The 14,254-nt window shown below is 48.6% G+C and overlaps 1 protein-coding gene across 2 annotated transcripts; it reads right to left on the bottom strand.

The window, feature by feature from the left end:
* Window positions 1–5,787: 5,787 nt before the first annotated feature.
* On the bottom strand, window positions 5,788–12,936 carry VGLL1 (vestigial like family member 1). 2 transcript variants are annotated; one of them, XM_061353176.1, is made up of 6 exons: window positions 12,818–12,936; window positions 12,212–12,268; window positions 10,872–11,101; window positions 9,876–10,301; window positions 7,621–7,680; window positions 5,788–6,618 (listed from the first exon to the last, which is right to left on the bottom strand). In XM_061353176.1, exons 3-6 carry the CDS (start codon window positions 11,080–11,082, stop codon window positions 6,578–6,580), a joined length of 738 nt encoding a protein of 245 aa, XP_061209160.1. In that variant the 5' UTR covers window positions 11,083–11,101; window positions 12,212–12,268; window positions 12,818–12,936; the 3' UTR covers window positions 5,788–6,577. The 2 variants fall into 2 exon arrangements, with proteins under 2 accessions (XP_061209160.1, XP_061209161.1); XM_061353177.1 differs by having other exon boundaries at window positions 9,876–10,298; window positions 12,818–12,932.
* Window positions 12,937–14,254: the final 1,318 nt, after the last annotated feature.

Consider the following 14,254-nt stretch of genomic DNA (forward strand, 5'->3'; position numbering starts at 1 on the left):
GAAGCAGGACAAATGGTACAACCACAATCCTGGTCCTGCGTATCCAGACAAACCCAGAACAGTCGGAATGGCCCAGGGCAGGCATTGGGCAATCCTCTGGGGCTCTGTCAGCAAATGTTGAGGTCAAGGAGAGGGTGCTTGGATGCTGCATGGGGCAGAGTGGAACCACCCCCTGCCCCAGCCCATTTACTCACAGTCAATCACCCACCTTTGCGTTACACAGAGACCTCAAGTGCTGCCTCCCCGCAGCGCGGCGCCGTCCTTGATGCTGCTGTTGCAGCAAGGCACCTTTATGATTCACAAGCAGAATAATGGCTGGCTGCTCCCTGCACACCTTCCATCAGCTGCCATTGGCGCAGGGGAAAAAAGGGTTTGGATGCTAATCTGTTCTTAAAACATGGCACAAACCCAGCACCAACAAACAACGGGCGGTGGGCGGAACGGCGATGGCATCATGCGCATCAGAGGTTTGAGTTATGTGACAGCTTGACTTAAACCAAGTTTTCCTTCAAGTTTACTCATTCTACCTTAAAAAAACCCTTCTTTAAGCATTAAGCAGTCCAGCTGGAGGACTTGCTTAATTGCCCATAGTTTTTAATTAGCCCCTGTGTTCTTCTCTGCAGTTATTTGAGGACCCAGACTGCACGCAGCGTTCCTCACGCTGGTGGAGCTGCACATGGCAGCTTCTGTTAAATATCATTTACCCAGCTAATGCTTGAGACTTGATGGTATTTGGGTAGCTCACAAGAAGCACTGTTGTTCCTCCTACCTTCCTGAGAACCTGGCTTCCGTGCTTTAGTCAATACTGCTCCACAACCCACACAAACCTGGAGGTCTTCGCTTCCAGAGCCACAACCAGACCTATTGAGATGTGAGGGCTGCTCTGTGGGGCCAGTAACTGCATGGGGTCCACAAACCTTAGAGACAAACAGACTTCCAAGGCTTTCATGGGAACTTATGCTTAAAGAGCAAGGAAAGGTTGATCTTCTGCAAGGTCAAAGCAAAGGGTTGTCCTCTGACCACATCATTCAGTGGTATCTGCAAGACTTGGATCATCTTGGGTTCAGTGTCAGGTTGGACACAGGGGCTTGGAGCAAGCTGCTCCAGTGGAAGGGGTCCCTGCCTGTGCAGGGTTGGAGCTGGAGGAGCTTTAAGGTCCCTTCCAACCCAAACCAGGCTGGGGTTCTGTGATCTCTGACTCTACAAACACAGGGTAACAGATGAAGCCTGTGCAATGTGGGGGTGCTTTTCCAGACACAGGGAAGCAATGTGTGCCAGGCAGCCAGGACAGGACTATTTCAGGCTGTGCTCAGTTACCAGAGATGCCCTTTGCCTGTTCAGTACATTCAGTTTCCTTCCATCATCTCCCATTTGGTTTTTCACTTGGCAGATGAATTTACCTAAAGTGACACTTCTCTCTGCTAAATACACAGTACTGGGAGCTAATGGAGTGATTTACATTGTGGAGCATAGAAACTTGCTTTATCCCTGTCTCGGGTGGAAAGGCAGTAAGTAGGGGCTGAAACACTGTTGTATTCCAGTATCAAAACCTGCTTCCTAATACTTACCTAGCCCTGTGCTGTACGCAGCATCTGCCACATGGAGAAAGAGGGATGGTGAATTGCTTTGCTCAGACTCAAACCCAGAGCCTGCAAAGCCCAGGCTGAGCTAATGGGGGTACAGAGGTAAGGATGGAGGCTGAGGAAGCAGTCACCTTTGGAGGTGCAAGGGCTTTGCAGGTCCAGCCTTGCTCACTGGAAGTGCTGCACCCAGCTTAATCCCTGCCTGGAAAGCAGGCTGTGAGGGCAGGGTGAATCAGCAGCGTGGATGCTGAGGAGCTCATGGTGCTCAGAGGGACTCTTGTTGGACCGTGTTTTAGGGAGCACAATGTATGAGCTGGTTTACAGATAGCTGGGATCAGCTCCATTATGGCTCCAGACACCCGAGAGCATCCTCTGAGCTGGCCCAGAGAGCCCCATGGCCCCACGCTGCAGCCCAGCACTCACTTCACAGCCCTCAGCTGCTTCTGCACCCCCTCAGCAAAGAAATGGTGATCTGCATGATGCGACCACAAACAGGGTGCTTGCACAGCAATACTGCCAGTGCGGTAACACACAGCCCTCTTACACAGTGTGCGATACTGAAATGAGAGCATCCTCCTCCAGCAACCGAGGCACTAAAAGCACCGCTTTGCACCCAGTTTGTTGCTGACATCCCAGACTGGTTTGGGTTGGAAGGGACCTCAAAGCTCCTCCAGCTCCAACCCCTGCCACGGGCAGGGACCCCTTCCACTGGAGCAGCTTGCTCCAAGCCCCTGTGTCCAACCTGGCCTTGAGCACTGCCAGGGATGGGGCAGCCACAGCTTCTCTGGGCACCCTGTGCCAGCGCCTCAGCACCCTCACAGGGAAGAGCTTCTGCCTAAGAGCTCAGCTCAGTCTCCCCTCGGGCAGGTTCAAGCCATTCCCCTTGCCCTGTCCCTACAGGCCCTTGTCCCAAGCCCCTCTCCAGCTTTCCTGCAGCCCCTTTGGGCACTGGAGCTGCTCTAAGGTCTCCCCCCATGAATCACTTCTGAGATTCTGGATGTAAAGATAAGGAGTTCGGACCTGTGCAAACATCACTGCTGCTTCTGCCCTTTGCAGCACTGCAGAACCCCCCTTCAGTTCAAACCACTGCAAACTCACCAGTGCTGACACGCTGTGGGCAGATCTCAGCCTCGCTGTGTGCCTCTGAGCCCCTCACACAGACAGGAGCAGCTCCTGCATGCCAGAGCCTGCCAGAAGAGAGGCTGAGAAACCACAGGATAGCCATAAATACCAATGGAGGTGAATGTTCCATCCCTGGTGGTGTTCAAGGCCAGGTTGGACAGAGCCTTGGGTGCCATGGTTTAGTGTGAGGTGTCCCTGTCTATGGCAGGGGGTTGGAACTGCATGACCTTAAGGTCCTTTCCAACCCAAACCATTCTATGGTTCTATGAAATCAATCACCACCTTAACAGAAATGGAATTAAAGTGTTCTTTAACATCAAGAGAACGTCTCTTGTTTGTCACTGCAGCCTGGGACTATTTTTAACGCTAGCAACAAGTGACTAAAGTCGGGTGGAGCAGCTCAGCCAGCCCCATTGCTCCCAGCCACCCACCAGGTTTATCTGACCATCAGAGGAGGAGCTGGACCAGGGCCATCCCACGTGAGAAGACAAAGCAAGGTGCCTGCAAACGTGACCCAGCTGTGTTCCTGGGCTACGCATGGTGAAGACATGTGCAACAGTTCCTGTGGCTTACTCAAACAAGCCCCAGCCTCCTCACAGGAAAGGCATGTGAAGCCCTGGAGGGGTTTAATCCGTGTTCATCTCTGAACGGGGCTCATGGAGGACGCAGTTTGTATCTCATCTGCCCATCAGGAAAAGATAAGGGAAAACCCATCTCTGCAAAGAAGTCATTCCTGGACTAGAGCTTCAGAAGTGGTACCCAATTAAGGCAAACAGTGATGAAGGCAATGGATGAAGGCAAACAGTGATGAAGGCAATGGATGAAGGCAAACAGTGATAAAGGCAATGGATGGAAGCAAACAGTGATTTCCCACAGTAGATTACCAGGAAATGTAATATCCCGACCACGTTTGTCCTTCCTGTCCTTTGGAGCTCTGCAGAGTGGTCGAGGAATCGGATGCTGCTCCAATGGGTACATCCTGCATCCCTTCTCCTCCCATCACCACCACGACTGCTGCATTCCGAGCAGGAACTGAAAATGAGCGTGGGAAGGACCAGCTGGCAGCTGCTGAGTGCAGCGTGCTGCCTGCCAAGTCCTTCTGAGCAGAGGAGCACAGGAACTGAATGGGAATGAAGACACCGGGAGCGTGACGGCAGTGCGGCAGCATCCATCGGGAACGCAGCGCTGGCCTGAGGGCAAAAAGAAACACTCCACTCCAGGCAAACAACGTGGGAGAGGAATCTGTATTTTACATATATATTATATACAGGCATATTTAAAGGCTTACTGCTGTAAGGAACTGCTGTGAAATGTCCAAACCTCTATTCACACTACCTTGTTAAAGGGAAATTGCCAACTCTGTTTATTGCAGAAGAGTCGGATGCCTACAAACACAGGCACGCTCTATGCATGTTGCTGCAGTGGTGTAAGAGAAAATGCTGGAGCAGCAAAGCCTCTGTCCTCAAGGTCCTCATTCTTCTATCAGCAAGCAGCCGGTGTCCAGCCTGGAGCAGAGCTCACAGAGCTGATGATGATGGGGACCAGGACAAGACACCAACCTTTGGGGGCTGCATGGGCACTTGCTGCCTTGCCTCAGCTCTGCTGCCCAGCTGGATGGTGAGGACGTGGCATTGCCAAACCCTGCAGGAATGGCTCAAAGCATTGCCATGATAAGGTAGAGTCACTGATGGTTTGTGTCCTTGCATTTAAAAACAAGGGGTTTCCCACCCTGTACTGTACAATTCCACTTGGCTGATTCACCAGAAACCCTGGCTCTGCCACCCCCAGTGTTCCCAGCGGTGACATGCACAGGACCAAACTGTTCCAAAAAGCACTGCATTTTAAGGAGATTTAAATCACAGAATCCCAGACTGGTTTGGGTTGTAAAGGACCTTAAAGCTCATCCAGTTCCAAACCCAACACCTTCCACTAGAGCAGGTTGCTCCAAGCCCTATCCAACCTGGCCTTGAACACTGCCAGGGAAGGACTTCTTCCTTATCTCCAACCTGAACTTCCTCTGTTTCAGTTTGAACCCATTATACCCTGTGTCCTATCGCTACAGCCCCTGATAGAGAGATCAGGGAGTTTTAGGTAGCGTTATATGGCTTTTCAGACCTTAGAGAGAAATGATTCAAACATTTTCCATTAAGAGAAATGGCAGAAGGAGACAAAATAACATTTCACTGGTTGGGAGCAATAACTTCACTGGAATTACAACACACGCTGATAAGACAGATATACAGAGTACAGCTTGGAAAGCTTTGCTTCTGCTCATTATATTACCACATAGCCTTAAAAATCAAGGGATGAAGTGATTTGGGCTGACAAAAGAAAGCTATTTGAAGAGATATTCCTAAACTTCAAAGAGAAGAATGGCATTTTTATGGAACTATTAAAAACAAGTGATTTGCTGGTGCTCACCCATAGGGAGACATGATGGTTAGTTTACCTGGTCTCGGTTTTGGTTAAAACAGTCCCCGTCGCACGTGGCCTCAGGTGGCTCTGGCTCATGTATCCACTTACCAGAAAGTGGGATTTAAACAATCCTTGCTTTTAAATCAGTACCAATAACACTGGAAGTTACCAAGCTCCAGTGATTTATAAACCTATGCAAGGTGCTATAACTGATGCAGACCAGTGGCAGCATGTAGTGTACCACACTTCTACACCAGGTAGACTTGTCCTCCCAAATCACAAGCCTAAGATCAAAAAGGTCGAATTTCCTGAAGCAACTGCATAGAGCTGGCACGATAAGTTTATCATGCTCCTTTAATGTCTATGTCTAGCATGCCCTATCATGCTTCTGTTAATGTCTAGCTAATGGAGAAGGAAAACTGAAACCCAAATCTTCATCCTTAGGATTTACAATAAAGGCTGAGTAGTCTCTTCAGTGCATACCTGATCATACACAAACCTGAACACCAGTCACAGGAGGTTTTCCTCCCAGCACCTTCAGCAGATGTAGTTGCCAAGGGCGAGCAGTGAAGTGAGGAGGGGATCTGAATGTGAAGGTTTAATGCACGGTCCATGGATGCCACTGCATGGAACCCACATTCAGCCCCTCTGAGGTCTGTGGATTGATTTTTGCTTGGTCAGAAGCTCTTAGGCCTGCAGACAGGTTGGGAAAATAGAGCATCCCCCCCTCCAGCTTTTGCTCAAGGGTATTTTAATTGCACCTAATGAGGATTGAGATTTCCTCCCAGGTTTAGTGTTAAATCACTGTTTTCTAGAGGATACATTAAAAGAAGGCAAAACAGAGCCTTTGGGCATATACACATTATATAGTTTCTGAAGAATGCCCCAGTGAATTGCAAGTATGGTTACAAATCAGTGTACTTCCAAACCATAAGCATGACCCGTGGTTGTCTTGAAGTCTCTTGCCCCTGGCCTTTTAAACAATATGGAGGTATCAAATCAAGCCGAGAACCTGCAGCACTGAATTTATGCCAAATTCATCTGCATATTCATATATATATATATATGTCATGTTCATCTGCATATGCAAATTCAAACTGCATCCCTGCACTTACCAGTTAGCAACTGCATTGATAAGAACTGTGATTCTTATCAAGAGATGATAAATGAATACATGGATTAAAAAGTGCTAAGAGTCTTTTCAAGAGGGCTACATGAGAAGCCTTCAGTAGACAATATTTCTTCATAACAAAGAGTCAGGTTTAATCCCACAGCTATTAGAAATTATTCACTGTATAGAAAAGGTTGATTCTTCACTCCCCAAATAGTAAATAGCAGTTGTATCCTTCCAACAGAGAGAGCACGGGATAGCTGCAGTTCCCTTCTTGGTTCACAGTTGCAAATAGAGTTCACAGCAAGAGCTTCCTCATTGAGAATGAAGGAGAACCCTCCGGTGGCTAGAAGTACAAATCTCTTCTTCTGTCATGGATCTGAAGGCCTGAAAGACACAGCGGGATCAGGGCGGTCAAACACAGGCCATGCAAACAGGATCACACCTTTGGGTCTGATGCAAGGTGGCCTCTAGGAGAACAACCAGAATGAGCCCTGCAAAGCACTCCCTGGATATTGCACAGCAAGGACCCAACACCAGGTATAACAGTGCTCAGTTTATCCAGGACACACGGTCTGAACAGAGAAATACACGGAATTCTGAATGCTTTGGAAGTCGTTTCTTTGACCAGCTCCCCCAGCAGAGTGGTGGGTTTGCTGGTGAAAGCCACAGTAATGGGAGCACACAGGTCCAACGGGGACCTCAGCCTGAAACTGGGTGCTTGAGACGCACTGCAAGGGGTGTCCTGTCTTTCTGGGACCTGAAACTGGGACAGCCGGTGTAAAACAGGCATTGTGAAGAGGAATATTTGGCAGAACCACAAGAACAGCAGTGGGGGGGGGTTAGAAATCATAGGATCGTAGAATAGTCAGGGTTGGAAAGGACCTTAAGATCATCAAGTTCCACCCCCCTGCCATGGGCAGGGACACCTCGCTCTAAACCATATCACCCAAGGCCTCATCCAACCTGGCCTTGAACACTGCCAGGGATGGAGCATTCACAACCTCCCTGGGCAACCCATTCCAGTGCCTCAGCACCCTCACAGGAAAGAATTTCCTCCTTATATCCAATCTAAACTTCCCCTCTTTAAGTTTTAACCCATTACCCCTTGTCCTGTCACTGCAGTCCCTAATGAAGAGTCCATCCCCAGCATCCCTATAGGCCCCCTTCAGATACTGGAAGGCTGCTATGAGGTCTTATTCAACAGAATGCTTTTCCTTTTCACTGTTAACAGTTATAGGAGGTGGTTTGTCTACCTGGGGGAAAACAAGGTTTGGAAATAGAGCCTGGAAGCAAGGAAGGAAGCATCTTTAATTCTTCATGCATAAGCAAGGCATCCTTCATAGGCGAGCACCGGTTTGTTCCAGCGCTGCTGGCTCCAGTACTCACCTGCGGTGGAGTGGCTTCCGCTGGGATTCTCTGAGCCTTGGTAAGCGCTTGCTTTCCTCTCTTAAAAGACAGAAAACACTGGAGATGAGCAGCGATTCAGCACAGAGATAGCAGCAGACAGCAGGTCCTAAGGCAACCCTGTGCTTTTGCAGCCCAGCCTATAGCGCAGGTGCTGGGGAACTCTGTGCTGGCTGGCACAGCGATCCACACTCCCATAAATATAAATATCAGCTGTTCTTATACATGACAGAGCGCAAGGAGAAGTGCATTGAACAGGGAGAGCCAAGAAACAGGGACTCCCACAGCCTGACAAATGCACAGATCCCAGGGGCTTGCCAAAGCCTGCCTGTGAACACGGACAGCTGTTTCCTATCTGTTCCTTTGGGGATGCTGGAGAAGCACATGTGTGCTGTTACACATGGAGCCCTGCGAGGCTCCTTCACTGGTCAGAAAGGCTCTGGAAGCATCCTGAAGGAAAAGGCTTTAACTGATGAGTGTGAGGCCTCCCTGCCCATGGTAGGAGGTGGAAGTGGATGATCTTAAGGTCCTTTCCAGCCCAAACCATTCCATGGTTCTGCGATGGCTGGGGGACATCAAGCTGTTTCATTTCCTTTTCCATGAACAGAGTCCCCTGTTAGCATTGCTTCCCTTTTTGATCCCAACACTGGCTTCATGAAACATGTCCTTCTTTGGAGGAGAGTTTGGTCCTTGGGCTCCCAAGCCTTAACAGGCTCACATTGCCCCCCTGGGGGAAGAGGGCACCTAACCCTGTTCTTAAATTAAACCCTAGACATCCAAACAGTGTCTTTAAAGTAACTGGGCTGTCATTTACCAGCTGCAAAAAGCCTATGCAACACATAGATCCAGCCTCAGCTAAACCCATGTACCACGAGCAGCAAATGTGTATTCCAGACAGACACCAGGCACTCCAGATGAGCAGAACACCCATAGCTGGGGTCCTTGTAACGCCAGGGCTTTGGGGTAGCCTCAGAAGAGAACCTGTGGGTAAGCCTGCCTGCAGGTAGAAACAACAGCTTTTAGCCCATGCTCTGCCAAATCCCTGCTGATGCAGATCAGAAACAGGGCAAGCAGCAGGCATTTCAGACACTAAGGCTTGGGGTTGCTTCCTCACATGCTTGCTCCTCTCCAGGTAGAAGCACCAGGCAGGACACGCTCTGTTTTCCCAGCAGACTCCCTAAACCATTTCACAACACTTTTTCTTGGAAGCCCGTGCCAAGCTATGTGTATGGGTAACGCCCAGGAGCAGCAAGGCGGGCCCACCCTAACAGGGCTCCAGGAAGCTCGATCCCAAAGGGCTTCTCAGAGGCAGAAATTACTCACAGCAGAGCAATTTTATCCATCAGAGCAGCCTGCAGGGATGTAAGATCCCAGGAAATGGGCTGCAGGCACCGGCCATCTTTCTTCTGTGTGCTGGTAGTACCTGGGATTGGGGCTCCTGCTCGTTGTTGGTAATAAATAAGGAACATTCATCACCTCTGCGTGCATTGTGTTAGCTCTGGGAGATCTACTGCAGTGCTCCATGGCAGGCAGCAACTAGCTGGGAAACATGGCAAGGCCAACCAGGAAGCCCCTTTATCCCAGTCATAGAATCATGGAATGGTTTGTGTTGGAAGGGACCTCAAAGCTCCTCCAGTTCCAACCCCTTCCACTGGAGCAGCTTCCTCCAAGCCCCTGTGTCCAACCTGGCCTTGAGCACTGCCAGGGATGGGGCAGCCACAGCTTCTCTGGGCACCCTGTGCCAGCGCCTCAGCACCCTCACAGGGAAGAGCTTCTGCCTTATCTCCAACCTGAACTCCCCCTGTTTCAGTGTGAACCCATCACCCCTTGTCCTGTCGCTACAGTCCCTGATGAGTTCCTCTCCAGCATCCAAAATCCTCCCAGCTACAAACCCTACACAGTAAAGTAGGCTGCTGTGGGCTCTTACCTGACCACCCCCTCCCTGATCCTCATAGCACTGTGAATAATGTTTATATTCACTTAAAATAGCTCCTTAATGTAAGCCAGGAGGGAGGATATTGTGCAAGTGGGCAATGCACAGTTTCTGACCAAGCCACACTATGGAGCTCATCCATCCCAAGTACCACAGCACACATCCTGGCCTATCTATTGCAAAACACTGCTGCGAGCTGGGCTGAAGGTGACTCCAGTTTTAGAACCTGAGGAACAGCAGCCTGTATCATTTTGCCTCCTTCCATAAGATGCCATCAAAGCACACAGTGATAGTATTTCCTTACCTCCCCCAGGAGCTGAACTTTGGCTTATATTTTGTAACCTAGCAGGTCCAGTCATACAAGCAGAACTTGAGTGTTGCTTCATGGGACATTCCTGCATGGATGTTAGGCACTTTTCCTGTTGCAGAAGACCAAGAAGAGAACCGTATTTCCTGTCAGAGATGGGCTCATCTCCCACATGCAGGTCAGGCAAGGCATGATGATGATACACCGAACTGGGGAGACTGGGAGTCCCAATGGAAGGGAAAGGCCATAAGTCTGCAGGTTGGGCTGGATGACTCCTCAGAGCTGGTGGCTGGTACTGGCCTGCCAGACCAGCAGCAGCAGCAAAATTCAGACCCGAATTGGACACGCTTGGTGCAGAAGATGATGGATATGCTTTGGAGCAATGTGAAGAGAAATTCCACTGATGGGGCGATGCGCTATCTACTTAAAAGAGAAAGAAAGCATCTGAAGTCTCAGCAATTCTTACTTTTCTCCCAAGGCAAATTCCAATGGCCTTCTAAAGGAACACAGCCAAACTGCATATTCATTTCACATAAATATATATTCTCCATAGTGCTGCTTGTCTTCAAATACAACCACAAACTCATGCTAAAAGCAGACTAAACCACCACTAGTACTTTCAAATGACTATTTCCTGTGTTTTCTTACAGGCCATGGGCATAGGCAGCTTTTTAACTGTTGCAAGATTATCTGTTGCCATGATCTGTTTATTTAAAGTCATAATGCACTTAGTGCATCTGACAGTGATGGAGACACTAGGCTGGAAAATGAGGACCCAGTCCTGCCAACAGGCCCACGGACAGCCTGGGAAGCACCCCAGAATGCACAGGGATTTACTCAGGAAGTCCCAGCTTTATCATCCAGGGCTTTGCAAGCTTTTCTTGCTTTCTGTTTGCACATGGTCCCAAATGTGAGCACAGTACATCCTAAACTCTCAGTGAAAGACAGTCCCCCCCTGCCCAACACCACACTCAGGCATAGAAAGGAGCTCACCGTTCTTCAGGACAACGGTCTCGTCCTTGTGCTTTGTGCTCAGGTCTTGGGGGTTCTTGGCATTGCTTAGAGCTCTGGAAAAGTGTTCATCCACCACGCTGTTAATATCCCCTTGGAAATAGGTAAATACAACGCTCTGAGCGCCCCATTCTGTTTTCACAGGTTCTTTGCTTTTACACGGCTTTGGAGAGAGCTCCCTTGTTTCTTCCATTTTCAATCACCACCAGCCCCTGCCAAGGAAAACCAGAGCAGTCAAAGACATCCTGTTCAGCTTAAAGTGCACCGTCAGCGGTGAGCCCATCTTCCTCTTGAAACTCGTAGGGCCAGCCCAACTGTTACTAGTAAGATGAGATTCTTTATCTGGGTTTCTGCTTATTCCACACACCTTTTCTTCACTGATCTCCTTGTTATACACTTCTCATAATCGAATACTTGCAGTATAAAACAAAAGGAGAAACCTTTCAATAAAAATGTACTAAATTTCACAGAATTGTGATGGGATTGCATTTTTCCCAATCAAAACGAGTCCGGTCAGTCTTTAACTTGTTCAATACTGGATCTTTTGGTGGAGAGATCCAAGTTTGATATGACTGTACAATATGCAATGTTAGTAAAGGATACTGCGTCTTGAAAGCACTGAATGGCTCAGAGATGCAAAGAGCCTGATGGATTCCACCCTTGTCTGAGTTACCTGTCAGTGCTATAGCATTGGCTCTATTGAGGAATGAAATGCTGTCATTTCTCACTCTGCCCTTATAGCCCTAGCACTGTGCAAATATGTTCTGAGGGTGGAACTGTGCTGAAAGAACTGAAGCACTTAGACAAATAATTCAGAGGTTGCACTGGTCCTGGATGTTCAGGGTGAACCTATAGAATCACAGAATGGTTTGGCTTGGAAAGGACCTTAGGATCATCCGGTTCCAAGCCCCTGCAACGGGCAGGGACACCTCACACTGGAGCAGCTTGCTCCAAGCCCCTGTGTCCAACCTGGCCTTGAGCACTGCCAGGGATGGGGCAGCCACAGCTTCTCTGGGCACCCTGTGCCAGCGCCTCAGCACCTTCACAGGGAAGAGCTTCTGCCTTAGATTGAACCTGAACTTTGCTTATTTCGGTTTGAACCCATCACCCCTTGTCCTATCACTGCAATCCCTGATGAAGATTCCCCCTTCAGGAGAATTCCTTCCTCCGGGATCCCTCCCTGGGAGGATTCCTTTGTCCAACTCCTGCCTCTGCATTGTCCAAAAACCATACTGACGGAGTGAAATGGAACATTAAATACCCATTAGAGCTTCAAATAGCAATCTCTAAGGAGTATTTTATTTAGACAAAGTTCAAAGTACCTTGAGCACTGTCAGCACAGACTTCCACAGTGAGATGTCTGACAGTAGTTGCTTCACCTATTAGAAAAAGGCAGAAATCACGATTGGAAATTCAAATTATAGCAAATTCAAGTTAAAAAAGCCCCAAACAAACCAAACAAAACCTCTTGTTCGTTTGAAACAACTTGCTGAGGAACACGTAGGGCCTGTCAGTTGCTTAAAACTTTGGTAGCAAGACTGCTAAATCACCCACCAAGGCTGGTGGAACATACCCTGTAGCTCAACCAGGGCTTATGGATTATGGATTTAAGGCAAGAATGATTCTAAAATAGTTTGCAGGAAGCCAGCCTAAGACTCTAAGACTCCTTCTTGTCCTCCTTATGAAATCTCTGCTGCCAGATAGGGTGAGAGCAGGGTAAGGAGCATCACAGGATGGTTTATACGCATCTATGAGGTTTCTGGCCATAGGGGAGTGAGTTCTACAGCCAGAGCTCAGGCATTCTGCTGTAATCAAGACCATGTGTAGCAGTGCTCAGGCTGGGAATGCAGGGAGGAGTGCCTGCTGTTTCCATGCCATTTTCCAGTCTCACTGTCAGCTCATCACACCACATAGCATAACTGCTTTACCTTGGTAGCGAGGAGGCTGCTATGCTTCAGAGAACTGGGAAACCTTTGGTCACTAGCCAGCTGTATCACACAAAAACTGATGAGTCATTGGAGCTGTGTTTCTATCCAACTGACCCTGCAATATGCAGCATTGCTTAACCTATTCCCATGCCTTTATCTGGTTTCTAATCATAACCCTCCCCCCCCCCAACCCCAAGCTTCCCAATCAACTTGCTCTCATCCCTGCCTCAAAGGGAACTCCGAAGTATTGCAAAGGGTGCCTCCAATGGTCTCTTAGCATTTCTTATGCACAAAAAGATTGTTCAGGCTGCAAAGCCAAGTACTCAGGCATTCAGAAATACGAGGATTGAGATTATCCAGCATAATCCATGTCCCTTTTTATGCTTCAGCCTTCATCTACAAACCTCTTGCTCATGTTTATCACTTGATTCTAGGTCTAGTTTTGCTTGCTACCTCTCCCCCCTTCATGGACCCTTCCTCAACTAGCACTAATCCCCTGTTATTAACCATCAGTTTCTGAGGAACTCAGTAGTCCCTCAATCCTCATTTTAGGATTTCTATTGCTTTACCCTTCTTGCATCCTTTCTCAGCTCCAGCCTCCAGTCCACTTAGGCACAGTGGTGGGGATGGGACACACACCGGTTTGTCACCAGTTAGAAATGCAAAGGGATGCTCTAACAGTTGCCTGATTGAGAAGACAATCTGTCAGAGCTTTAGAACTGATAAAGCTTTACCAACCAGAGAAAACTTCAACCAGAAACCCTTCGTCCTTCAGGCACCATCCCAAGGCCCATGACGGGAGCAGGAACTAGCATAACCCAGCCAAACACAGCTGGAAGAACGTCAAGCACAGGAAGAGAAACTCTTTTCCAGTCTTGTTTTAGAAAGCAAGCCACTGTTTAGGTTAAGAAACTCTCTGGTTGCTCAGCTGAAGGCCAGTAGTTGCCATTGTAAATTCTAACCCGAGCAGTAAAAGCTTGGCAAAGTTGTCAGGGACCATACAGCCTAAGAAACAGGACACGAGGCCATCTCAACAGCAAGGAGCAAACCTCTCTTCCTATGCTGCTCCACTGCTACACAGCAATATAACCTTTAGGAAGCATCAGCTGTGGCCCAGAGGTCTATTTTCCCTGTTCCTCACTCGGTGGAAGGCAGCTATTTGGTCTTTGTACCACTTTATTAACATACTTAACTTGCTTGTGGCATTAACTGTAAGCTGCTGTACTGCTGTTTATTGCTGTGTAGCAGCTGTGTGTGCGTTCCTCACCCTTGCTAGCAGTAGTAATTTCCCATCACTGTAGCATCAGACAGGGAACTCAGCTCCTTATTTCACACAGCCCAAAAGAGCTCTAAAACTGAATTACAGAACCCCAGACTGGTTTGGGTTGAAAGAACCTCAATGCTCCTCCAACTCCAACCCCCTGCCATGGGCAGGGA

This window comes from Neopsephotus bourkii, unplaced genomic scaffold (assembly GCF_033783945.1).
Source record: "Neopsephotus bourkii isolate Nb327-2 ecotype Australia unplaced genomic scaffold, CSIRO-AGI_Nbou_v1 NB_668, whole genome shotgun sequence".
Taxonomy (NCBI): domain Eukaryota; kingdom Metazoa; phylum Chordata; class Aves; order Psittaciformes; family Psittacidae; genus Neopsephotus; species Neopsephotus bourkii.